At 46.8% G+C, this 25,277-nt stretch overlaps 1 protein-coding gene and 1 long non-coding RNA gene across 6 annotated transcripts in view; one reads left to right on the top strand and one right to left on the bottom strand.

The window, feature by feature from the left end:
* The window catches only part of NGEF (neuronal guanine nucleotide exchange factor), a 50,357-nt gene that overhangs the window by 22,953 nt on the left and 2,127 nt on the right, over positions 1-25,277 (top strand). For 2 of the 5 annotated variants that reach the window (XM_069791892.1, XM_069791894.1), the window contains 10 exons: positions 1,723-1,905; positions 2,010-2,119; positions 6,867-7,141; positions 14,530-14,690; positions 14,891-15,043; positions 17,039-17,168; positions 17,943-18,017; positions 19,970-20,059; positions 21,744-21,907; positions 22,942-23,097. In XM_069791892.1, the coding sequence (XP_069647993.1) occupies positions 1,723-1,905; positions 2,010-2,119; positions 6,867-7,141; positions 14,530-14,690; positions 14,891-15,043; positions 17,039-17,168; positions 17,943-18,017; positions 19,970-20,059; positions 21,744-21,907; positions 22,942-23,097 (1,497 nt within the window). Of the gene's footprint in view, positions 1-107; positions 606-797; positions 819-1,722; positions 1,906-2,009; positions 2,120-6,866; positions 7,142-14,529; positions 14,691-14,890; positions 15,044-17,038; positions 17,169-17,942; positions 18,018-19,969; positions 20,060-21,743; positions 21,908-22,941; positions 23,098-25,277 lie in introns of those variants that run through there. The other 3 variants (XM_069791895.1, XM_069791893.1, XM_069791896.1) reach the window with 3 other exon arrangements.
* Positions 10,040-13,121, bottom strand: LOC138686820 (uncharacterized). Its single transcript, XR_011326118.1, has 3 exons — positions 13,008-13,121; positions 11,269-11,362; positions 10,040-11,061 (listed from the first exon to the last, which is right to left on the bottom strand). It is a non-coding gene; the product is annotated as an uncharacterized lncRNA (long non-coding RNA).

The following is a 25,277-nucleotide window of genomic DNA, read 5'->3' as shown; positions in this document are numbered from 1 at the left end:
AACATGAGGAATAGCTGAGCATTTTCTACTGTTAACTCCTCAATTGCAATGTGGTGCAGATGACGTTTTTTTTGCTGAGGGTTACTAACGTGTAGGGAAGAGCTGCACCCAGCCTGCCTGCAAGCACTCAAACGGATCCGAGGGTGTAACTGTACTCTGGAGCTCAAGAGGATTTATCCCTGAGGCAGAAAAACAATTACCTGAACGAAGACAGATATAGATCATTGAGTACTGAGATACTTACTGCCTAAATGAGACATATATCCTTATGGAAGTAGCGACGCTAAGGAGGGGGAGACAGGGGAAATGACCTGGGTGCAAAGCCCTGCCGGAGGAGAAGAGGATAGCAGTCAATCCTTTGGGGTAATCAAGGGTGCAGTGCCCGGCAGGAGGGATTAGGCTGAGTTTCCCAGTTACAGTCCTCCATCTCAGGGTTTCATTCCCAGAGAAGAAATGCACCATATGCACCAGATCTGGAAGCAGCTCAGGAGACACCCCCCCCCTCCCACCCCTTTTTCTCCCTCAAAGCCCGCGCCAGCCACACATAGGCAGAGAGGTGCAGGGGATGGGGGGCAGCGCTATGCCCTGGGTCTGAGGGAGGAGAGGTCAGTGCCAGGGCAGGACCCCCTTCCCGCTGTGGGGTGGCTGTGCATGGAGGAGAGGAGCTGGGGCCCGGGCTGGTGCATGGGGTGGGATGGGGTTGTGGGGGGTGCTTGCTGGGGGAGGGTGCCTTGCTGGGGAGGGAGGGAGGGGATGGAGAAGGGGCTTCCCTGCATCTAGGGAAGGAGCCTTTCTGCAGGAGAGCAGGGGGGATGGAGGTAGGGGGGCCTGTGAAGGTGGGGGGTCCCTGGGGCAGGGATTGCTGCCTTTTGGGGGGGCCCTTGGGGAGGAGGGAGTCAGCCTCCCGGTAGAGGAGTGACCTGTGTTGGAGTGCTGGAGGGGAGCTGGGGGGCTGAGGAGGTCTCTGTGGGCAGGGGTGCCAGGCACAGGGTGGGGGGCTGCAGGGGGTCGGAGACTCTGAGAGGGGAGGTTGTGAGGTGGGGGGAATCTGAGGGGTCTGTGAGGGCTCAGAAAGGATTTTGGAGGCTCTGCGAGGGTCTGTGGGGGGCTCTGAGGGGCTGCGGGGGGACTCAGGGGTCGTGTGGGAGCCCTGAGGGCTGAGTCTGGGGGACTCCAAAGGGGCTGCAGGGGGCTCTGAGGGAGCGGGGTTGGGGAACTCTTAACAGGCTCTGAGGGGTCTCGGAAGGGATTTGGGGAAGACTGAGGGGGCTCCGCGAGGATTCGGTAGAGCTCTGTGGGGCCTCAGAGGAGATCTGGGAACACAGAGAGGGGCTGCGAGGGGCTAGGGAGCTCTGAGGAGCTTATGGGGGCCCGAGGGAAGGTTCTGAGGGGATTTTGAGGGGTCTCTGTGGGGAGAATCTGTGGGGATCCCTGAGGGGGGGCTCTGTGGGGATTTGGGGGGGAGAGCCCGAGGGAGTTCTGGGGAGGTTTGGGAAGGCTCTGAGGGGGATTTGGGTGGAGAGCCCCTGGTGACGCCTGACAGGGGGTCTGAGGGGAGGCTCTGAGGGGACTCTCCAGAGATTTGGGGGGGAGAACCCATGGGGACGCGGGGGGGGGCATCGTTGAGGAGAGGCTCTGAGGGGGCTTGGGGGCTCAGAGGGTCTCGAGGGGCTGCGGGGGCGCCCCGGGGGCGGCCGCATCTCCCCTCTCCCTCCCGCGCAGGCTTCTGCCTTCCTACCCCCGTTACCGTGGCAACCGCCCGGGCTCCCCCAGCCCCGCGCCGCCGCCGCTGCCGCCGGAGCTGCTCGGCAGCCGCTTGCCGCCGCCGGCCATGGAGCTGCTGGCCGCGGCACTCAGCGCCGCCTGCGCCCTTGACCAGGACGGGTCGGCGGGACAGCCCGGCAGGTGAGCGGGGGGGGTGGTGGATACTGGGGAGGGGTGCGAGGGGCCGCGGGCGGAGGGGCGCGTCCAGCCGCCGCGGCTGAGGGTGCCTCTGCCCCCCCCTACAGGGAGCCCCCCGCGGCCGCTGAGGAGAGCCCCGCCGCCGCCACTGCCGAGGCGCCGCCGCACGCCCACCCCATGACGGCCGACTCCTGGCGGAACCTCATCGAGCACATCGGTAAGGAGCCGTCCCCCGTAGAGGGGATCCGGTCGGGGGGGGGTTGGCGTTGTCCGACGGCCGCGCTCTCCCACAACTTCGCCGCTTTTGCCGTTCCCCGCACTCGCGGCAGCACAGCAGCCCCTAGAGGTGCCGCCGCGGCGGGCCGGGCCCCTCGCCCGAGCCGAGCCGCCGCCCCCCTAAAGCCCCCAAACCAGCAGCATTTAGCGAACGAAACCCAGATCTAAACCCAATCGGTACATGACCGGAGGGAGCCTCAGGCAGGGGTAAGGCGGCTGTGTTGCGGGAACCCAAGTGTCCTCGCTGGGAAAACCTCTCTCTGTTGGTGTAAAACCTAGTAACCATGGCCTTAGCGGTGGCTTTTTGCTGTCTTTAGGGGCAGCAGGTTTGCACGCTGCCTGGCAGGAGATTTAATGGTGTCGCTGAGCAGCTTTACCTCTGTTCATAAATAACGATTACTTCTTGTAATTACAAAGCAGTTAATCGTTAAGGCTACAGCCAACTTTCTGCTGAAATCTGATTTTCCATACTCAAAAAGGCATAAGATTAAAGTATTGGGTCAACTATCCTGTTGGATGTTAGCTGTATGTAGTGGGGTCAGCATGTATTTTTAACAGCCGCTGGTGTAGCATTTGCAATGGAGGAGTAAGTTATTTTACCATTTGTGGTCTCTTTGTAAAGGCAGAGTTGAGGTTATCTGGGTGGCTGTGGAGGAGAAGACTGTTAGGCTTTTGCTCTTGTGGGGATTTTTTTTTGGTTGTTTGTTTGGTTTTTTTTTTTTGTGGGATGCGGAGAGGACCTTCACAGCTTGTTTCTTGGTTTCCCACATCTGAATTGTGACATTCCTCAGAGAGGTTTGGGTAACTGCAAAGTTAACCCCCATCCTGAGGCAGGTTTTATGATGGGAATGTAGAAGCTTCGTTTTTAAACAGTTCCGTTCAACTTCAGGAAGTGAAACTGCAAGATACTTGAATCCAGAGGACAGAACTGTAGCACTTTGCATGGGAAAATCGGGTAGATAACTATCATGAGCAGCAAGGCAAACCTCCCGGGCAGGAAAAAGGAGAATTCTCACTCTGTTTCTGAGAGATGAGAGTGGCTGCAGTTTGGTGTCAGGTCGTGGCAGGCAGGGCTGATTCTTGGAGTGCCTGATGCCACGGGGACAGTGCTGGGGAAAGAGGCTGGTGTGAAACCAGCAGCCTGCTAGTGTCTGTCAGACAAAACAGCTGAGTTCGGGGCCTTCTGGAGGAAAGTGGTGAACAATTTGCATGGATGTTACCAGATCTGTTACTTGCTTTTGGCTGTGTAGGTACTAATCTCCCAAGGCAGATGTGTCAGTATATTGTCAGTTTACTGGGACTGTGCTGCTAAGAGGCATAATAAAAATACTAAAACCAGCAGGACTTCAAAGCAACCTATATTCATATGTATTTTTATGTGCTGTATATCAGAAGGAAGCCGTGTGATAGCTCTGCATGCATCAGTGTAACTGCAAGTAGGTCTGTTGCACCTTGATGGAGGAGACAGGGTTTTGGCTATCAGAGATGCAAGGCTAATCCTCAACAGAGAGGTCATTTCAAATGGCTGGAACACACTCGCTCCTTTCCCTCCCTCCTGCCTTTGAGGCATTAATGGACTTTTTGCCTGAAACTGGAGCAGAGAATTTCAGAGAAAACATCTCTGGACCTCCTGAGATTTTACATAGCTTTCAGTGTAATAGCGTTTACTTTAAAAGCACTGTGAACTCTCTAAGGTGAGGATTTTCTACAATTAGTAACTAGTTTTTCAATTCCCCTCCCAGTTTTTGAGACAGCTGGGAAGGGAGACTGTGGCAGCAAAATTAAATGGAATAAACACAAAGGGGAAAGTCTATTAGGTACTATGCAAACTATGTAAACACCCCTTGGGAAGATCAGCCTTAACCACTTAAGCCAACAGGTGACACCAAGCCTGTGCTCTGACCACACAGTTAACCTTTAGCCAGATCACAGCAGTAGGGACAGTTGGGACATAAAGGAATGAATGGAGCTTGTACAGGTCTCTGACATTTTGTACTTGTTCACTTACTAAACATAAGCATTGTTATCTTCTGAGTGACATTCAACTACTAATCTCAGCTTCTTTCTACACATTCAGTCAGTTCCCAGATATATTGCTCTCCTTTCAACATCAAAACCTTGTTCCCTGACCTTGCATCTGTTACGCCACCCATCCTGTGCCATGACCATCTCCTGCTTCATCTAGAGTAGGCTTTTGCATGGCTTTTCTCCCTCTCTCTCTCATATCTAAGCTTTTGCTGTACCCATTGTAACCTCTTTACCACCATATGGATAGACCTTTTACAGCAAGATAGTGAGTATATCTTTTTTCCTTGCTAGCACAACCCTCTTAGTTTCTTCCTATGCTTCTTCTGCTTCAACATCTACCTGTCTTTTGTCTTTCTTCTGGTATCACTTTTCTGCTTCCTCCCCATATTGCTGTCTGTGGTAGAGCTTCAGCCAGTCTCTCTTCGGCTCCCTCCTTAAAATGAGTTACCTTGTTGTGACTTCCGAACGAGTTCTGGTGGTAGATGCCTTTGGTCTATCAATGTCCCCATGCCCGTATTTGCCTTTGCCTGCCATTGAGGGCTCCGCAGGTCTTACCTGTTCGGTTGGTCAGATGGGGAACCTGGAAGAAAGATTAAGTTTCATTGTCTGGATTTTATTTCCTTAAAAGCAAAGGGGAAATTTGTCTTGAGGATCTTTTTTAAAGGCCTTCTCTCCAGATCTGCACAAGGGACACTAAATCCCCCTTACACAAAATATCCTTAATTGCCTCTGACTTGCAGGGCAGACCCACCAGCACAACATGGCTGTACAGTCAGACACTGAAGTATCATTATCTCCAATATGAGTAAAATAGATTATACTTCAGTTTCCCAGCATGTTTTCCCTTGAGTCAAGTGCTGCCCATACTGCTGCAGGGTGTTACCTCCCAGCCTGTCCTGCTGTCTGGAGTGCAGTTCGGTGGGGTAGAAAGTGCCCAGTGCCCTACCGCACCAGAGCCTGCAGGCACAGGCTGAGCTTACAGATCAGCACCACTGAAAGCAGCTCTGATTCAGCAGGCTCTCTGCTCCATTCCTGAAGGAGCCTTTCCACCCTGCTACATCCTCAGCACCCTCACTGATGCTAAATAACAGGCGGAAATGCTTAGGAAAGTCATATAAGCCTAGCTGACGCAGAGGTAAATTATATAAGTAGCAGCAGCATGCAAAACTTCAGGGGAAGTCTCCTCTCTTCAGTTATCGTGTAGGAAGCTGACAGAAGACTGTATGGTTTCCTAGGCACAGCTACCCTTATTGCTATTTTAATCCAGTGTTGAGCATCTTTACAGGGAGAACAGATAGCAGGATATACTTGCAGACTGCAGTAATGCTGTCCTTGTGCCTGTGCTTTTCCCCAGCATATTTCTGATACAGTTTTTAACAGTGATTGGTATGGAGCCTTGTGAAAACTGACCCAGAGATTTAATAGGCAGTAACATCCACGTTTCTGCCCTCCCTAGACAAACTCCTGACCCAGTTGTCTCTCATCTTATTGCACATAGAATTTGCTTCTGAGATCAAATATCGTGAATGCATGTGACCAGATAGATTTTAACCCCTAATGATTCAGGCAAAAAAAAAAAGTAGGGTTGTTTGTGTTTTTTTAACATCAGGGACTTTATTAATTCATATTAAACTTTGCAATTCAAGTATAAACCAAGGGAGATAATGTAAATTGTGCTCCTTCAGTTTGAGTGAGGAGAGTGACTCAGAGCAGGCTCATGCTCTCTTGTCTTTTCATATCTTCTAAATTACATTTTATTTTCAAGCAATTAATATTCTGGGTCCTGTAGATGGCTTAGAGAAATGGGACAGTTAGAAAGCCCTAGGAGAGACAAAGGATCTTCTAAAGATGGCCAAGGAATTTCAGGATTCCTACCTTTTTTGTGCTGTCATTTAAAATCAGGAGTGGGGGCAAATTCTGTGCAATTTTGTCTGCTCCTGAAGTTAGTAAGTGAAACTCAGAAGACACCTCATGTGATTGATGTGCTGCAAGATGGTGTGAATTCAGAGCCTTTTCCTTAGTGCTGTGGCATTCAGGTACCTTTTGAATGTTAATTTCTTATCTTCATTCATCTTAGAAACCGAGAAGGAAAACAGAAAGAAATTAAGCAACATGTCCAAGGCTAACCATGAAGTCAATACCAAAACAAACTAGTAACTGTAGCTTGTTGTCCCAATGCTTCACCTGTCCAGTGCCTTAACAGCAGCTCAGTGTTTCCTTAAGGATTTTCACGGCCATCCAATTGCTCCTTTAAAGTAGTTTCAATGTATGCAGTATTACTTTTCCAGACACACACTTACACATACCTATCAGTCTATATAACTTGTAACATAATAATATTGCAGAGAAAATCAAGGTTTAAATAACAAACTGCTTCTTTTATGTCTTCTGATTGTTCATGGATTCATCTGATTGTGTTACTAAATGTTTTGTGAGAGCAGATTGTTAACAATACTTTAGATTTAGAAATGGCCTTCCATTTATAGTTTCCACTTCTGACTGAAATAGGAATGCCATAATTGGCTTTTTTGCTCAGCATGGAAGTGATCTCTCTCACCTCTGCTGAGGTGAACTAATGCAAAACAAATATCCTTTCCCACAATACATTTCTACTCTTTTGTTCAGTTGTAACCTCTCAGACCTATTATGTTGCCTCCTAGGACTCTTGTATCAGGAATATCGAGATAAATCCACACGCCAGGAGATTGAAACTAGACGACTGCAGGATTCACAGACAGACCCTGAGGAGAGTTCACCCAGCGAGGAAACCCCATCTGAAGCAGAACCTACAAGTACAACTGAAAGCAAAGCTCCACCACAAATCAGTTTGCTAAGGAACTCCAACTCCAGGTTCAACTTATGGCAGGATCTTCCTGAGATCCGGAGCAGCGGGGTCCTCAGCATCCTCCAGCCAGATGAGATCAAGCTGCAGGAGGTAATGGGGGAAGGTGAAATGTTTCTTAGCCGGGTTGTTGCTTAAAAGAGCGAGAGTGAATTAAGTCAAATGATCAAGATTTCAAAATTAAAAGCTTCATAGCAGTCACAGACAAGCCTTGGCCTGCTGAGTACTTCTTGGTGTTGCACTGGTTAGCACCACTTGCTCCTTTTTTGAAACTACAGATGTTCTATATGCTATTGCTGCTGGACATTTCTGTAGCAAAAAAGAACTTCTTTTCTCTTTTCTGATTCAGCATTAGGAGCAATTTACAAAGGAAGAGAGATAATGAAAAGGCTCTTGCAATAAAGCTTTTGGTTCCCACTGCACATTAATCCTCTTCTAAAGTTACTGGCAGGATACATACTTTCCACCAGAAATCTTAGAAGAATTCAACCATTAACTGTACTCTGTTTTAAATATGATGACATTTATGGAAAGGGAAGAGATGGAGATTGATAAACTTCCTTGTTTTTAAATGTTGTTACTTGGAGTCTTATGCAAAACAGTAAAAAATAGTGACAGGTATATTTGCATTTTAGCCATACAGTGCATGACATCACTAAGAGTCATACGCTGTTAATTTATAGGGCTGCATCAAAGCAGTAGGTGGGGGTAGCTGCTGCAATTAATGAAAACATCAGTCACACAACAATTTACAACTGGTTGCTGTTTTGGATAGTGTGGGGAATGTGAGTGCTCTTTGTCAATGCATAGCACTGCGTTTGTAGCCAGCAGTGGAGATGAACAAGCCTTGTTTAGTGTGTGGTGTGCACTGTAATACCAGCAGTGGGCCTTCAAAGGCTCGATTCTGAGTCCTATATACTCCTGAGTCCTACTATACTCCTGCACCAGGATTGCTTCTGGTGAGACCGTTGCAGCAGTGTATCTGTTCAGCCACGGCTCATGAGATTGTACCCAAAGGGCTGAAGAACATCTTGGGGTATGAGCAGTTCCCCCTAAGTTTACTTGGATTTGCACAATCAACATTTATGAATCCCTTGTGTATACAATGCCACCCTAGTCGTGGCCAAGACTGTAACTAACTTCACTGTTACACTGGAAAGGCTCATCTTGTGAACTGTAGGGTTATGATGGGCAGGTCTGTGTTACTTACATCCTTAGTAGAAGGGAACCATGTTTATACAGGGTAGCTTGGGCTGGCAGCACAGACTGTTAGTGTGTCAGGGTTATGGCTGAAGGTGACTAAAGTAATTTGTTGCTTTCCCATGTTCTTATTCTGTACTGGTTATTTCTATATCAGATTTGTTCTGTTTACCTGGCAAAACACAGTGCTTCTAACTGCCAGCATTAAAAACACAGTCTGGCATTTGAAAAATTACAAGCTTTTTTTTTTCTTTCCGCTTCAAAATGAAGAGCCTTTTGCAGAGAAACATTTGCTTAAAAGTTTGCATTATAGATTTCAAACCCTGCTATTTCTGTTTAGTTACTTTAATTACCTGTAGGTGTCTTAAGGAAAAAATCTCTGTGCTGCTGAACCCCAACATCAAGTGTGCTGAATTTTCTTCTCTCTGCTTAAATAACAAGAGAAATAAAGCAGATGGAGATGGGAGAGTGCTGCCTTAAAGAAGTGCTGTGCTTTCTCCTGACGTTAGTTTATCAGAGCTGAAATTTTCTTCCTGTTTGTTCTGGGATTAGCACAGTAAGAGATTATAAAATTGCTAGAAGCCAGAAAGCTGTGAAATTGGCTGAACATTGAATAGATAAAGTGGAGAATTTGCTTTGTGAGGAGAGTCAAGGACAGAAAACAAGAAGGGCTGGAGAAATCACTGATGGAATTAAAGAGATGATGTTGAATTCAGCCTTGCTATAAGCAAGCACTGCTTCCTCCTGCAGCGCTGGAACTGTACTTACATTGGATATGAATTGGGAGTGTAAGCTGTACATAAGGGCTTGATTAAGTGAATGTAAAGCGTTCAGCTTCATGAAGCAGAATTGGAGGAATTTACCTGAAGTACAGGGCAGCAGAAATTCTGGAGTAAATGTCTTAAGGACAAAATCATACCATTCTGACCCATTTTATCTTCAAAGCTGTGGTAAACGCAGGGACTAGAAGAGCTTGGAGCCCTTCAGCCAGGACAGGTAGAAGAAAAGTATTATTTAGACCACAGGGAGGAATACCGGTACACAAATGGAAAGAAAGTTAAAGCAAATACCCCTGTTCACAGTTGAGGAAGGGAACACCACCATAGCTGTGATGGAGCAGGGCTTAAATAGTCAAAGAAAAACTTGCTCATCTGCAGTAATCTGCAAAATGAAAGAGGCAAGAACAAGAAGAGGAGTCTGGTCTTTGTTATTGGCAATGACAGAAAATGACTAAGCAGGTTATCAATACAAGATAAAAAACAAGACACAGGTGTTTTTCAAGCATCAAAACAGGAAACTTGACTGAAGAGCAATGGATGCTTGAAAAGTGTCAAGAAGGCAATTTGTCATTGTCCCCATTGGAACAAATGAGCCAGAAAATGGAGTTTCAGGAAGGGGAAAAAAACCCCAACAAAACAACAAAGAAAAAAACAAACCAAAACAAACAAAAAACCCCACCCCACCTCCCCAGAACCATACCAAACCAAAACCCACATCCACCCTCCAGCAATTTCAGCAAAAAAGTGTTGCAGCATGGCCCATTAGCTGCGGGAACTCAAACAGAATTCAGACAGCAATGGTCTCTGCCACACCAGTCGTCTTCATCTGAAGCAAATGTGAGAGTAGGAGGATGTGAAACAACTGGAAGTGTCACAAAAAATGTGGGTGCAAATGCAGAAAAAGGAATAACAAAGGAAAAAGCAAAAGACATGTTACAGACCACAGAGATCAGGGAAATACGAAAATTATGTGCTACTGGAATAATTATCAGAAATGACTAGGTAATTGATAGGGTAGTTTTAATTATCCAGACATCTGTTGAGCATCGAACACAGCAACAAGGGCTTTTTTTTAACAAGGGCTTTTTTTTAACGGTCTATAAAATGTAATGGTACAAGAAGACCAAGCCAAAGGAAATGCTTTTTGGGTTCTGACATGGAGTCAACGTGGAGGAAATGACAGACAACATGCATGTAGCAGGAGGAAAACGTGACTAGAGAGAAAACACACTCCCTATTATTACATGTGATTTAGGTTAAAAAAAATTCTGTCACCAAGATACTAGGCTCTGAAGAGGTAGTGGTCCAGAAATTAGAAGAAACAACATTTAATCAGTGAAACTTCTTTCAGCGTGAAACTTCTTTCAGCATGAACCTTAAATTAGGTATTGGTATGGCCTTTTTGTGGAGTGGCTCCAGTTTATTCCTCTTCCCCAGTTCAGTTCTCTACCTTTCAGTTTGTCCTTTTTTTATTTACTGTATAGTTTCTTCATTTTGTCCTTTTCTACTTGCTAACTGTATTGATTTTCCTACACCGTGTTCATCTTCTATGTTTTAGGACATTCTGAGCTGAGTGGAACTCGCCCAAAACAATTTACTAATAAAAATAGTTTAGCAAAGTATTCTCAATCTTTGAACTGAACCATTTTTGCCAAGATGTATGAGCTTTTATAAAGTTTTTGCCAGGGATTATTTGGATTCAGGTCACTTTGGTGTTCGAAAAAGGGGCAGAGAGACTAATCTGCACCATGTGTCATGGTGTGAATTTAGATCAGAGAGCTACTGCTCTGAAAATATTACTTGCTCAAGCAAAAGAGGGACTTGAACCTGGTTGTGTGCACTGGTGACATGGCCTCTGTGTGGAAGAGCGCATGTGACAGGTAGGCAGTCTTTCTCTCTTCTTCCATTTTCACAAAAATGTCCAGAAAATATTTCCTTTCCTTTGCTTCTTTGAGCAAACCTTAGATTTCAAACCTCCAGAGAGCTCCTGTGCTGGACTTACTGCAATTCTAGCAGATGGATGTCAGACTGGCCCTGTGAAAGCAGTCAGGTGTGAGAGCTGGTCACAGCCAATGCCATGGCATCGGATCAGAACAACATCCCTTCTAGACTAGACCAGAATTCCCCCTTCTTACCTGGTGCTTTACATGAAGAGCAGGGCCATTAGGAACAGGTATTTCCAATCTATGCAGTAAAACACCATATTGTCTCAATAGGAATTTAGCCTGTAGGATTACTTACTCTTGTCTTTGGTGACTCTTAATTTTTCTCCTTTTTTATCTTCTACATTTCCTTCTTCCTTAGGCTTCACTTCTCTTTTCTTTTCTCAATCTCTCTGCCAAAACATAAGCAATGAAAACGATTAGTATAGCTTTTACATCACTATGAGATTTCATGAAGTTAATGAGCCAGAGGACTGATGGAACAGTGTCAGTCATGTTTCCAAGAGATAGTTTCAGACTATTTGTAGACTCAGGAAGATAGCATTACATTAATTGACATTTAGTTCAAATTTTTTTCTAGTTATTTTTGCAATTCCAAGACCAGAAGCTCATGCCTTTTTTTTTCTCTAGTGACTGCTTAGAGCTAGCAAAGTTCATTTATTCCACAGAGACCACACCATCGCATCGCATGGTTGGATGTTTGGTGCCAGTTTAGGAGGTTTGCAGCTCATACTTACCATTCAAAAGGGAAACAGCAGTCTGGGCTGCTTGGAGTAGGTACTTTGGGTCTGCAGAGGACCAGCTGGATCTCCAAAGTAGATTAGGAAACTTGTGCCTTGCCCATGCTGTGAACATTTCCAGAAGCTTGTCCCGACCAGTGGAGATGTTGTTTGCTTTCCTAGCATCTCCTTTAAATCAGAGCCCTGTATATTGATATTTTCACTATGGATTTCTTTATTTCTTTAGTATGGCTTGCACTCTGCACATGCCCATGCAGGTCTGGCACACCCCACTATGGTGAACAGCAAACACACACAAATTAATTTCTCCAAACATAGGCAGAGGGGCTTCTGCAGATCAGGAAGCAACCTTCTAGATGAAGCAAATTGTCTGAGGGTTTAAAGGCAGTAACAAGAGTTGCAGGTCTTGATCTTGGCTCTCATGGCCATCCTGCAATCAAACCTTGCAGAAAAAAATTCCTGGCTTGGAGTGTCTGGAAAGCTGCAGTGCAAAATGACTGATGGTATCAATCCCCAGGATATCTGGAAGGGACAGGCTGTCCCAGCACATCCTGTCTTATTCTTTGGTGCATCTTTACCCATTTCCACTTCTCTCGTTTATCAAATAAAAAGGTCCAGTTAAAGCTGTAAGAGGTACATTTAGGACCTAGCCAGTCATGCAGAGAAGAAGAGACAGGTTCTTTCTCAGGTTCAGCAGGTGCCCTGGTGAAGCTGCTGGGAGAAGCCAAGCTGATACTCCTCCACTTTTCTCATTGGGAATCTGGCCTTGAAAAAAAAAACTCATCCTCTCATTCCTTAAACCAGCTGTCCACATATACTGACCAAGTGTATTTCTACCCACACCCTTTGCTCTTATCTCCCTTCTGGGGGTTGTGCAGGCACAGCCTCCTTCTCTGGTGCAGGAAAGAACCACCTGTTTGACTTAACTGCCCACTGGGAATATTTCCTAGGCTACCAACCCCACAAAGAGCTGAAATGTCACTTCAACTGATATTTTAGCAGCCCTGGATTGAGTAACAGTCCCTCCTTGCTGTGCCCATCCTCCCAGATCTTGGACTGCAGCACAGTGCCAGGAATATAACCTAGGTCTCTGTGCCTCAGGTTCTTCTGTGATGGATAGTGATTATTTCCAGGAAAAGGCCAAAAACTGATCAGCAGAGAATTTAAAATAATTTCTTTAAAAATAAACCAAAAAACCCCACAACCCAAAAAAAGACCAACCAAGCCGCAAGACAGACCCCCAGCTAATTTGGAAGATATTTTTCCATATGCACAGCACAAAAAATACTGCATGTACCTGCTGCTCCATTGGATCTCCTCAACTCTAGCTGGACCCCCACAGCCTCTGAGAGCTAGTGGAGGTCAGGGACTTGCACCTGCACTGCCTGGCCAGCTCCCATCCTCACCAGGGTGTAGCAGAGGAGCTGTGAGCAGTAGAGGAGCTTGGGCTCAAGGGTCAAAGCAGCTTTAAGTTCAAGGAAGCGAGACTTTCACTGTGCTACCAAAAGGTTCCTCTTTCAGTAGCGGCAGCATGGTCCAGCCCCAGGACATGAAGCCCAAGATGCACCTTCATCAAGAGATGTCCGAAGGATCTAATGATTTTTCACCATGTTGAAACTCTTGTGAGAATCTTCAATTAATCTTACTTCAACTAGTGGATTCAGTAGTTGTGTAAATAATCACCTTTTTTATCTATTACTGAAGAAAGATGACAAACACTTGCCTGGAGAGTAAGCTCTGTGTGGTAATAGTGGACTGGCCCTGTGGGACCTGCTGTGGGCAGAAGGTTTTACATCCTCGTCTCATTAACTTGTGATTTATCTCTGAACCAAACCATCAATTTCTCTTTCTGCTTCCCCAGACCACATCCCTGGCCTGAGAAACCCAGGCTTTGCACCAGAGACTTCTCTTTTAACAGGAGAAGCAAGAGCTGGAATTTGGAGATTATTTATGGCTTATGGTAATAGTTAAGGACTACTGTGTCTTGTCCTAGTCCTTGGTGAATTGGGTCAGAAAAGCCTATGGCCAGAGTTGACCAGGGAGCCTCAACTGGACAGTAACAGCTGTATTTCCTTTGGGTCAGGGAACACACAGGGGCTTGGAGGACCACAGCTATGTATTTTTATTAGCTCTGACCCAAGGAGCAGCATGTGTTGCACACTGGGACTGCAGTGTGCTGGATTCTCTACACCCCAGCCCCTACACCATGGCTTTTCTAAAACAAGAGTGTAGACGGTGCAAGGAGACCCTCCTAGGTAGCACAACAAGCCACAATGAGCAGAGATACAAGCTGGCACTGTCATGATCAGCAGCGGGTTGGAGGGTACATGGAGGCTGCCAAGGGGAACTTCCCGAAAGGGAGATGAAAGTGCAGGACCATGACAAGCAGGCATGGGGCGGGGGGACACCAGTGCATGGGGCAGCATCAGGTCAAGCCTGCGTGACACTAAGAAGGAAGGGCGGAGCCCATGAAGTGCTTTTATTAGTGCGTGTGCACAAAATCAGACTGTTTATATATAATGAGAAAAAAAAAAGAGAATTCTGCTGGAGAGATTCAGTGGAAGGAAATGCAGTCCAACAACTTAGGAGGGAGAAAGAAGGAGCCAGGCCGAGGGAGGAAATCTTCCCTGTTCAAGTCACTATCCTCCGTAACACAGCAAATGCCATTCTGGGCTTACCTCTCCTCATACTCTGGGCCTGGAGGGTGGGTGCAAGGTCCATGACTGTGTGCAGCACAGATGTTCTCATTAACACTGTGTGTGCCTCACTATAGAAGTAGAAGGTACCTGCTGATTTCCTTCTTTGGGATTCTCCCCCAGGCCATGTTTGAGCTGGTTACTTCTGAAGCCTCGTATTACAAGAGTCTGAATCTGCTGGTGTCTCACTTCATGGAGAACGAACGTCTGAAAAAGATCTTACACCAGTCTGAGGCACACATCCTCTTCTCCAATGTCCTGGATGTCATGGCTGTTAGTGAGCGGTAAGACAACTCCCGATGGATTTTTGTCCAGCTAAATGGCATCGCTTTAGCTAACCTCATTTGTAGAGGGAAGGAGGAGCTGACTAGGGGCAGTGTGTTACCCACTGTCTTTTCGAAGAGCCTGTGAACACATTCATTGCTTTGAACCCCAGGGGCTTCTTCAGTTCACAATTAATATGAGCGCTGGGTTTCTCATCTAGCTTCCTGTTGGACCTCGAGCAGCGGGTGGAGGAGAATATCGTGATCTCAGATGTGTGTGATATTGTCTATCAGCATACGGTTAATCACTTCTCTGTGTACATCACCTACGTCTCCAACCAGACCTACCAGGAAAGAGCTTACAAGCAGCTTCTGTGAGTTCCAGTGCTTGATGCTAAATTATTTTGCAAAATTGTATAGGCTATATAGCTGTAATTTTGATAGTATGAGAAAGGGCTAGATAGTACAGAAACACAATTTCCCACTTCACTGATTTTTCACTGCACCTATAAAAAGAAAACAAAATTAAAAGACTTTATAGTAAGGGTGGGGTGATATAGTATGCAGGTAACATACCAAGTCAATTCAGAGCCAGCATTTCCCAACTGTGGGAAATATTTACAGTGTACGTGGGGACACATACTTGTGAAATGTATGTATTTTCAAACTGCAAGTAGAGGCAAGAGATTGAAAGACCAAGTATGTAATGTAATACAGATCTCTGATGACAAGAACAGCCACTGCTTTTCCTGAGCTTTTCAGCAATGCATTTGACCTTCCAAAAGTTGAGAACTAATATTTTATTTCAGAACAATAAAATTTTCTTAAAAGGGAAAAAAACCCACAAACAGATTTTCTTCACATTCTGGTGTTAGACTCACAGATGTTACCTAGGTCTGAGGCTATAATCCAAGATATTTTTGCAGTATTTTTCAAGTTTAGCAAGTCTTTTGGTCCAGTAGGAATTCTCTTATGTGGCTCAAAACAAAGAGTGCTGTACAGGCTTGTCTTTGAGCAGGAGAATTAATTTTTCTTTAGTTACAATGTCCTGGATTCTTTCAGGACAGCCCATTGCACACGCTGCCATAGCAGCAGCTGGTTCAGGGAAGTGTAACAAGCCCTAATCCTTTCCTTTCTCTGTTCTCCAGCTTTTAAGGCCAAAAAAAAATCACTTTAAGGGGCCTCTGTTGAGCTTGGCCAACATTCTCTCCAAAAAGAGGGTACTGCAGGGTTTCCTTCAGTCATAGGCAAGCAGTATAGCTGCAGAATATAAACAGTTTGCCTAGAGCCATTAACTAAACATTCAGAAGTGAAGCAGCAATAGTCTGGATTACTTGAGCTTGAAAAGGACCTGTTGGAGATAGAGGTATTCCTAGATATAAATTTAGAGGGCAGCATTTTTTTTGTCTGTGGGAGAATGTAAAGCAAATTGAGAAGAATAGACTCTCTTCCACAGGCTCCTAGCTAGCAGAAGAATTTTGCAGCACTTGGCTGAACTCAAAGCCTGACGTGTGTCACAGTTCCCCCCATTTGGCTGTTCCTCAGATGCACGCAGGTCCATTCTGCTGTGGCTCTGGTGAGTCACACCATCACACAAGTACCTGCTGCAGCAGGAACACTTACAATGACTTCCCTTGGATGCTGCGAGTCACACACAGTAAAGACAGGTTTTGCACAGTTAGCAATCTTTTCGCATCTATGCTGTTTCTGCTAGCCAGGACTCCAGCAGCGTAAGTCTTCTTCAGGGCCCTGCAGTTGCCAGGAAGCATTGTCTTTGACTATGGCAGCTGGGGCTTGTGAGGCTGCTCTGTGCAGCTGTGTCCATGGACCAGCAATGCCCTCATCTGCTGCGAACACCATCAGGGAAGGCCCAGGCATGGCCCATGCCCTTCTCAGGCCAGATAATGATTTCCATCCTCCACCTAAGCAGCCAGGAGTAGCCAAGCTTGAGCTGTTTTGTGGCTTGTCTTGTTCTTACAACTGTGTGAATTTCACCTTGTCACAGAGTTCCAACTGTGTAAAAATACATAATTATGCCTCTGACTCATCTACTTGGACACGCACCCCATTCACACACACCTACGCACACAGCATATGCTGCTGAGCTAGATGTGCGAACACATGTGAACACTAGCATGGCTTATACATTAAAAGTCTATTTTTTCCCTCCCCCAACACTATAAATAGTTCTAGATTTAAATTAAAATACACCTAGAAGCATTCAGTCCCCTCCTCCCCTCTTCTCTCTTATTGGGAGAGGTGAGGCAGATGCTGTCTCTGGGACCAAGCTGCTTTTGGGTCACCAGCCGTATACCAGAGTCTCAGGCAGGGCAGCACTCAAAGCCCTCACCTTCTCTCTCTTTTCTCAGCCAGGACAAGCCAGCTTTCCGGGAAGTGATCTCACAGCTGGAGCTGGATCCCAAGTGCAAAGGCCTGTCCTTTTCTTCCTTCCTGATTCTGCCATTTCAAAGGATCACTCGGCTCAAGCTGCTGGTGCAGGTAGAGTTTTGTTCTTCTCTCTCCCCCAAAGGTCTTCGGGATCACTCCTGGAATTTTGCTTTCCAGCAGTTGTGAATGAGGCTTAGATACAGCCACGATCAACCCTAGAGCTGGATGAAGCCTTTCCTCAGGGTTAGACATTCTCAACAACTATGAAAAAAAGATTTCAGTCACTCAGAGACCATCCCCAAATTAGCATTGAATTTGCTGGAGAGCTTTTACTGAGCAAAAGAGTTGAGGAGGAACTTTGTTGAGCTGCTAGAAGGGGTAGCAACAGTCCATCAACCCAGCTGCCTGATAGGATGCTGACATACATGCGCAGTGCAGAACAGTTGCAGGACGTGGAAATGCTCCATGTATAATACCCTCCATCATAGTGGCTTGGACCACTGTCAGCCATCTTCCTCCTGTGCTTTGCCAGCTTGTCTAAACGTTGCTGGAGGACATTGTTCTAGGGATAAGGAAACAGCTCAGTCCCAAATGGTCTTATCCCACTGGGATTACCAGTAACACTGTCTGTTAGTGCCAGCTCTAGCTATTTTTATTTATTAAATTATTTTTATAAAATAGGAGTCTGCCTGCTATATTTCTTTTAGATATAAGGTCAGATGGGAACAGGTTTTAATGAGAAAGAGGAACTAAGAGGTGAGAGTCGCTGTACTGTCACCTATCCTGTAATTAGGCAGATGGCCAGAAATAACTCGGAGGCTAGCAAAGACCTTTCTGTGCTGTCAGATTAGGATCAGAGTTAACACAGCCTTTCCTCCTCTGCAGAATATTTTGAAGAAAGTGGAAGAGAAGTCTGACAGGGAAACCACTGCCCTGGATGCACATAAAGAACTGGAAACGGTAAGTTTGAAGGCCATTAAGATTAAACCATTGTGCTCTTTCCCCCTGCAAAAAAAAGACCTACAAGCTACATTCGCTCCTGGAGCTGTCCCTTTGAATCCTGTCACTGTGTTTCAAGAGTAATTTTTTTTTCTTAAGTCTTTCTTGCTCTCAAAGATGGACTAATGTAACAGCACTTACATATCAGTGACAAGGAACCCCTTGCTAACAACAGACATGTATGTTTCCGCTGTAGGAAAGGGCAGAAAGAATGTTTTCCTTCGGGGTCTTTGAAAATATAAACTGTTTTTGCAGATACCTGAAGGTGACGGATCCCAATGAGAGTTGTAATTAGCTGCAACAGGCAGTAGAGTACAACTGTGTCAGGTTTCCTCCAATACAGCACACTTCTTCCTCTGATCTAGAATAACAGTTTCTTGATGAGGTACTCAAGCCTGCTTTTAGCCCTCTTCCCTGAAGCTGGTAGGTAGGTGTGGCATTCAGTTGTGCTAGTTACTGCTGTGTACAAAACATCAGGAAGACATTGGGATGTTTTCCATCTGGACTGTTCCTGACACGGTCAAACAGGGCAATCCCACCTCTAGGCTACATATCTGAATGGTCTGGACATAGCTGGCAGCTACATGGGCTGAGACAGAGTGTTTGAACCCTTAGCCATCAGAAGCTTGGAACATCTCTTGAATCCTGCAGTTCAATGTAAGTATTTGAAGTTGAAAACTGCTAGAGCATCAGCCTGAGGATACAGTTGCAGCTTCTGACTGAACTACTAGAACCAAATGGGCTCTTGAATTTGCCCTGAACTAGTCTAGGAAGTGTACGCTTTGGCTATTGCTAGGGATAAAGACAGAGACCTTAGCAATGAAGAATAGTCTGCATTAGTTAGTATTTGCAGAATCCTTCTTGGTGTATCTGGTAGCCAATTGTCTTTCCATTGGTCGAAAGCCTGAGGAAGGCTGTTCCTATAGTATGCAGATGACTACAACTGCTGATAGAAAAATGCTCTTTCTATATTCAGCTGGCGGTGACTCACGTGATAAATTTCATAACTCCCTTTGCATGGTTACTTATCTGTAAGTGTTTAAGTTTAGATGCCTAATGTCCAGCTAGGTACAGGCATCACAACAGAGATCCTCTGGCGCGTATTGCCTCTGTACGTATCCTATTTGAGAGGTAAGAGCTGATCATTGTTTCAATTGCTGATATTCTGGTGGATTTTGAGTAGCAGAAACAGAGCACAAAGTGGAGCTTGTTCTCCAACGTAATTTTTCTACCTAGCTAGTTCTCAAGAGAGTTGCTCCTTATGAAACAGGCAGTGGCATCTAGGTTAAGGTTCCTGTAATAGGGTAGTGCCTGCACATCGGTTGTGGTTTTTAAGTTAGAAGTTTGTACTCAGAACATAGCTGGGCTCTGTATGATGAACGCCTCTTTCCCTGGGACATTTCATAGCCTTGGCATCTGGTCCTGCTTGGCGGAACCACAGCATTTGCATCTTTGAAATGAAGATTTTTGGCTTCATTCTTGTCTTGAAGGTGATACTGTGCTTGTACCTCATTTCAAGTGTTGGGGACAAGGAAGATGAGATACATGGTGTGTCAAGATCTGGAAAATGAGCTGTTCCCTCTGCTGTGCAGCTAGGAGTATTGCTTAATACTGTCTGGTTCAGTAACGGAATGCAGCTGTCTGACGTGTCCTCTGATAGTCAGCTTGCATCTATAACATCTTCTGGGTGTTTGGGGTTTTTTGGGTTTGGTTCTTTTTGTTGTGGGTTTGGTTTTGGGGTTTTTTTCCCCCTTTTCTTTTTCATGCGAATACAGTGCTGATAGAAGAGTTTGGCTTGGTCAATTCCTGTTACAGCAGGGCACTTACCCTGTCACAGTCAGGCCTGTGTTGTCCATCATGACTTACCTGCTTAAGGCCAGTGGAGGCAAATCGTCCTACTTTCTTTTTCCCAGGTGGTGAAAGCATGTAATGAAGGTGTCAGGAAGATGAGCCGAACAGAGCAGATGATCAGCATCCAGAAGAAACTGGAATTCAAGATCAAGGTATAAGTATAGGCTTGTAACCCTTTGCAAACAGCTAACCAACAGCATCCAGGTCTTGTGTGCACATACATGGCAGTAGTAACCCAGCTGCACTCCTTTTAGCGAGCATTCAGTGGTGGCCTGGTCCACACTGTCCCCCTCCAAAGCCTTTGAAGGGGATGCTGCTGCTGCAGGCACAGCATCTGTGCATGCAGTCTCTGTGCCTGCGTGCTGCAGGGGCCAGGGACAGCAGTGAGGCCAGCATGTTGTGCGTGTACACAGATGGGACACACTGGCATCAAACCACCTGTGCGCAGTGGCTGGCTCCTGCTCTAGCACTCAGTTCTGGCTCTTCCCTCTCACCTCTCTTCAAAATGCAGGTCAGCTTTCAGCTATTATTTTACATTGCAAACTATGTTAAAGAAAGATGAAAGCTACAAAGCAAAACACTTTAAAGCTGGCAAATACCAAAATGAAGACTGTCCCACCATTTTAATTCATCCCTATGTTTATGCATTATGTACAGTCTCTAATTACCTGCTGATGATCTGTTTTGGCTCCATTCAGGAAATGACCGAATCAATACTTAGGGGTGTCTGACCAGATCTCATTTAATATATGCCATGAAACTCCAGTGCTGAGTATAAAGTTGCCAATTCTTTTCTTGAGTGCTATGGAGATGCTTCTCAGATCTATCTGCTTCACAAACGTTAAGAAGCATATTTAGCTTCCCAGCAACCTTTTTATGTGCCTGAACAACTGAAGCAAAAAAAAAAAATTGAGATGATTTGTTTGTAAAGCCACACTGGGCAACCAAGAATTTGATTTTTCCAGAGCACTTTACAAGTGTGTCAGGGCTAGACCACAGTCCACAGGACAGCACTAGACTGGGGTAGCTACAAGGCTGCCTTCATCTCTTGTAAAGCTGAGTCTGTAATAACAGGCAGGAGCTTGTTCATCTTTGGAGCAGGTCTGCCTTGGGCACTGGCACAGGCAGGGCTCCTCTCTTGAAGAGAGTACAAGAGCATAGAAAGACAGACTCTGCCACTGTGCATGTGACAAACACTGAGAGAGCATGAAGATGGAAAGAGTAGCAGCTATGCAGATATTTTCCAATATTTCAGTCATTGGAATGGAAGTGTGGTGTTCTTCTGATACAAGACGTGCTTTTTTCTGGGCTGCTTGTTTTTAACATAATGTATGGCAAAACTCGAGCAGAAGTACTGTTGGTGGCTGTGTGGACAGTATTTCCTCCTGGCTGCGACAGACCCAACCAGTGAGAACCTGTTTAATCTGGGTTTTTTTTGTAGCCAAAAGGCCAAATACACTTTTTTGAAAGTCCATCAACCCTGGCCAGAAAGGCTCAGCCCAGGTGATGAGACATGGGATCTCTCAGAGACAGATCAGGCTGTGCAGGGCATAGCCTGGTGTTTAAATCCAGCACTTGGCACTCCAGCATCACCATCCTTGAGTGTGTGTTCATTCTCAGGCCCCTGCTGTTTCCCTGTCTGAGCTCTGTTACACTCTGTGCTGGGCTGCAGTGTGGATGGCAGAGCACACTGCCCTCTCTGCGCAGCACTGCTCCATCGTCTGCAGTGCAGGTTGTGTTCCTTTTGCATCTCTTGTTGCTTTCAGCATCTTGACCACATGAGTCCATGAGTTTTTGCTGCTCTCCTGATCTTTGCCCTCTTTTCCTCACCTCTAGTCTGTGCCCATCATCTCTCACTCCCGCTGGCTACTGAAGCAGGGGGAATTGCAGCAAATGAATGGTCCAAAGACATCACGAACACTTCGCACCAAGAAGCTCTTCAGAGAAATCTACTTGTTCCTTTTCAATGATCTGCTGGTAATTTGCCGGCAAATTCCTGGGTGAGTACACAATTCAGATAGTACGTGGGGCACTTCAGTAGTCCTATTTGCCCCTGGGTTTATTTGGGCTGTGATGCTGTGCCCCTGTCCTGTCCCCCAGGCACAGGGAGGGCATCCTAGCCTGACCCGTACACCCCCCTCCAGCAGTCACCTTGCCTTTGAGCACAGTTGACTCTTCATGGATGGCACAGCACTCTCCAGCTGAAAAGTTATGGCAAACAGCACTTGAACAGATTCCAGGCCAGGTCTCCCAGCAGGGTAAGCAAGCATGTATCCACCAGTTTCTGCAGAGTGGCAGTGAGCTACATCAACTGGTGGGCTGACCCAGGAGGCCTGTCTTCCTGTCAAGAAGTGATTTTTGACTCATCGCTGCCTGAAGAACAGCTCAAACTTAGTCAAACTTCTAAGAAAGCAGGCTAGAAAATTTGAGCAGCAGGAAGGGGTATAAATTTAGGCCTGAGGCTAGCAGTTATATTTGACAAGGTGTAGCCTGCCTCAGGAGGAGGAGAATGTCATCATGCTTAGGACCATGTCTTGTGCAACTAGACACTAGTGAAATACAGCAGCACAAACATACGGGTCCCAGAGAACAGGACGTTCTTTGTAGCATTAACTAGACTCACTGGTAGAGAGCATCTCACTAGTCCAACGTTTCTAATAAACATGTCGCCGCAGCGTCTGTACACCTGGAAATATTTTGCTTCTGCGGCAGCTTGTATCCAGAAAACACAGAGGCGTTTTACAAATGGGAATGAATTAAGCCTCACAGTCCCCTCTGAGGGAGCACCATCTGTGTTTCTTACATGGGGAGCTCAGACAGAGCAAGCAACTTGTTCTAGGCCATGTAGGATGCCTAAGGCAGAGCAAGGAGAGGGTCTATTGCTTGGCAATGGGTTTTCATAGCTGCCTCCTCATCTTTTACCCTCCTGCCATGCAGAGGTTCCTGGTCTGTGTCTCCAGTACAGTTCTGGGTGGCTGAAATCAACATCTCCTGGGATAACTGCAGTTTTTCCTAATCCTCTAAACTCTCCTAGGGATAAGTACCAAGTGTTTGACTCGGCTCCCCGGGGACTTCTTCGGGTAGAGGAGTTAGAAGACCAGGGGCAGAGTTTGGCCAACGTTTTCATCTTGAGGCTGCTGGAGAATGCAGATGACCGGGAGGCCAGCTACATGCTGAAGGCATCATCCCAGTGAGTACAACAGGCACCTCGCCAGCAGTTAGCAGTGCTCTCTCCCTACACCCACGCAAGGGCAGCATTCTGCCTGCATGGGCACCAGCTCTCCAGGCTTACCGGGGTCAAGCAGGCAGGGATCCCACTGCTGCAGCTGGGCTGGCCCTACAAACCTCTCCGCCCAACATTGCTCTCCCAAGGCCATCTTCGGTCTGTCCTACTGAAAGGCACTGGGGAACTAGGCAGGTTTCTCTCCTGTCTGGTGTATTTGTAGCATCTAGAGTGGAAGATGGATGGGCACTTTGCATTCTGGGACACAATGATCAGAAATCAGCCCCAGCACAAGAGCCTAACTGACTTACAGCATATTCAGAAACTAAAAGCAAGTAGGATGTATGCTGTGCACACTCCAGCAGCTCAGCAGGCTCACTAGCAAAGATGAAGGCCACACCTGACCAGCCCTGTGAAGCAAAGTGGCTCCTGGTTGTAGTCAAAGGTGGAGAAGAGGCCTCTTCCTCAGCGCCTTCCACAGCTGATTTCAGTCTCACACAGCCCTTCTGCTGCTCGGGGCCTCCTTGTCTCCCTGGATACAGGTTTTTTTGGCTCACTGATTTTTCACTTCAGACTCCAACAAGCTCAGACTGGGCAAATGATTCAGCTGTGCTAACAGAGACCTGATTGTTTTGGAGCTCAGAGCAGGGCTTTCTCATTGACCCAAACCTTCCCAGACCCACAGTCTGTAGGCAGAGCATCTGTGCTGTTATAGATGTACATGTCCCACCACGTAAATAGCTACTAGAGATGATGCACACCCCCAGCTTGGTGTTTCTTTGCTGTCAATAGGCCAATGTTCAACATCCATATCCCTTAACAGACACCAGCCCCAACCAGCACCATAGCCTGCTGCAGCCCCAGGGGCTGCACCCTGCCTCCCTCCCCCCCCCGCAGTGCAGTGCAGCACTGGCATCAGGAAGACAAGGCCCCAGCACAGTGAGCAACTGCACCTTCTCCCCAGACATGTGTCTGCAGCTTTTGTACTGAAAAGAGATGTCAGTCACATTATGCAGGGCAAATGCGCATTTGATGTCTGTGAGACTTAGCTGTGCAGAGAACAATTAACCAGGCCAGGGTTTGCCTTAGCTCAGGGACAGGGGGCAGAAAGTGTAGTTCTGTGCTTCTGCATCCTGTCCCATGTTCTAGATGGCCACATTGAGTTTGTGATCCAGCACGCGGCTTGCCAACGGGTGTTGTGCACTGAAATGTGATGTAGCAACTGCCGAAGGCTGCTGTTCCAGAGCTGCAGGGATGGTCAGGGCAGTATTGGGCACAAACTGGAAAACTGAAGAATTAGAAGAGATAAGTGGGTGCCAAATAGAGACTGCTGCATCTGTTCCACAGCTCTTGCAGCATGGCCCAGCTCTGAACACATGCAGCAATGATGACCTGCTTGGTGGCAGCTTGCAGCTAATGCCCTGGGTGGGCTCTGCCAAGGAGCTGGCAGTACATTTGGACACAGTTGGTCGCAGGGACAGGACTGGAGCACAGGTGGGCCCCTTGCAGGCTGAGAGGAGCTGGGGGCTGCGGGCAGGATCCAAAGAGACCTGCAAGGAGCTGTGTGCAAGGCCAGCCTACAGATAGGGCCACAAGCACGGCAAGACCCTTCGTTTGATCTCTGTGTGCCAGCTCCTCAGTGCACAGGGCCCTCATCCTGCACATCTTCATGGTGTGAGGGGCTGCAATCAACCTGCAGCTGCAGGTATTTTCACTGGTCCTTGGCATCATGCTTCAGCCCTGAAGCACAAGGTATTCCCAGCCATGCAGATCAGCCTGCCAACACTCGTCCTTCACATCTCCCTTTTAGGCATCTCTCCTCCTGGAAGACACTCCGGTGGCTTTAGATGTGTGTCAAGTTCAGGCTTTAAAACTACCATCTGAGAAGGTAGAAAGTTCTGGCTCCCTCAGGGCCAGGAGCACAGCTGGTCCTCCAGGCAGGAGCTGGAGCTTGTGAAGATGAACTGCCCTGTTTCCAAGCAGGGCTGAGGGAAGCCTCAAGGGAGCACCAGGCCTGGGGCTTCTCCAGCACCTGTGAAATCCTCACCCTCCTCCTGCAGGCCCAGGTTTTGCATAACAGCATGCTGGATCCAGCAACATGTTCACACAGGTCTCTCATCTCATGCGCTGCTGAACGAGCGGTACCC

This window comes from Haliaeetus albicilla, chromosome 9, assembly GCF_947461875.1.
Source record: "Haliaeetus albicilla chromosome 9, bHalAlb1.1, whole genome shotgun sequence".
In the NCBI taxonomy this organism is placed as follows: Eukaryota; Metazoa; Chordata; class Aves; order Accipitriformes; family Accipitridae; genus Haliaeetus; species Haliaeetus albicilla.
The sequence above is the reverse complement of the archived record's forward strand: the minus strand, read 5'-3'. Positions and strand labels throughout refer to the sequence as shown.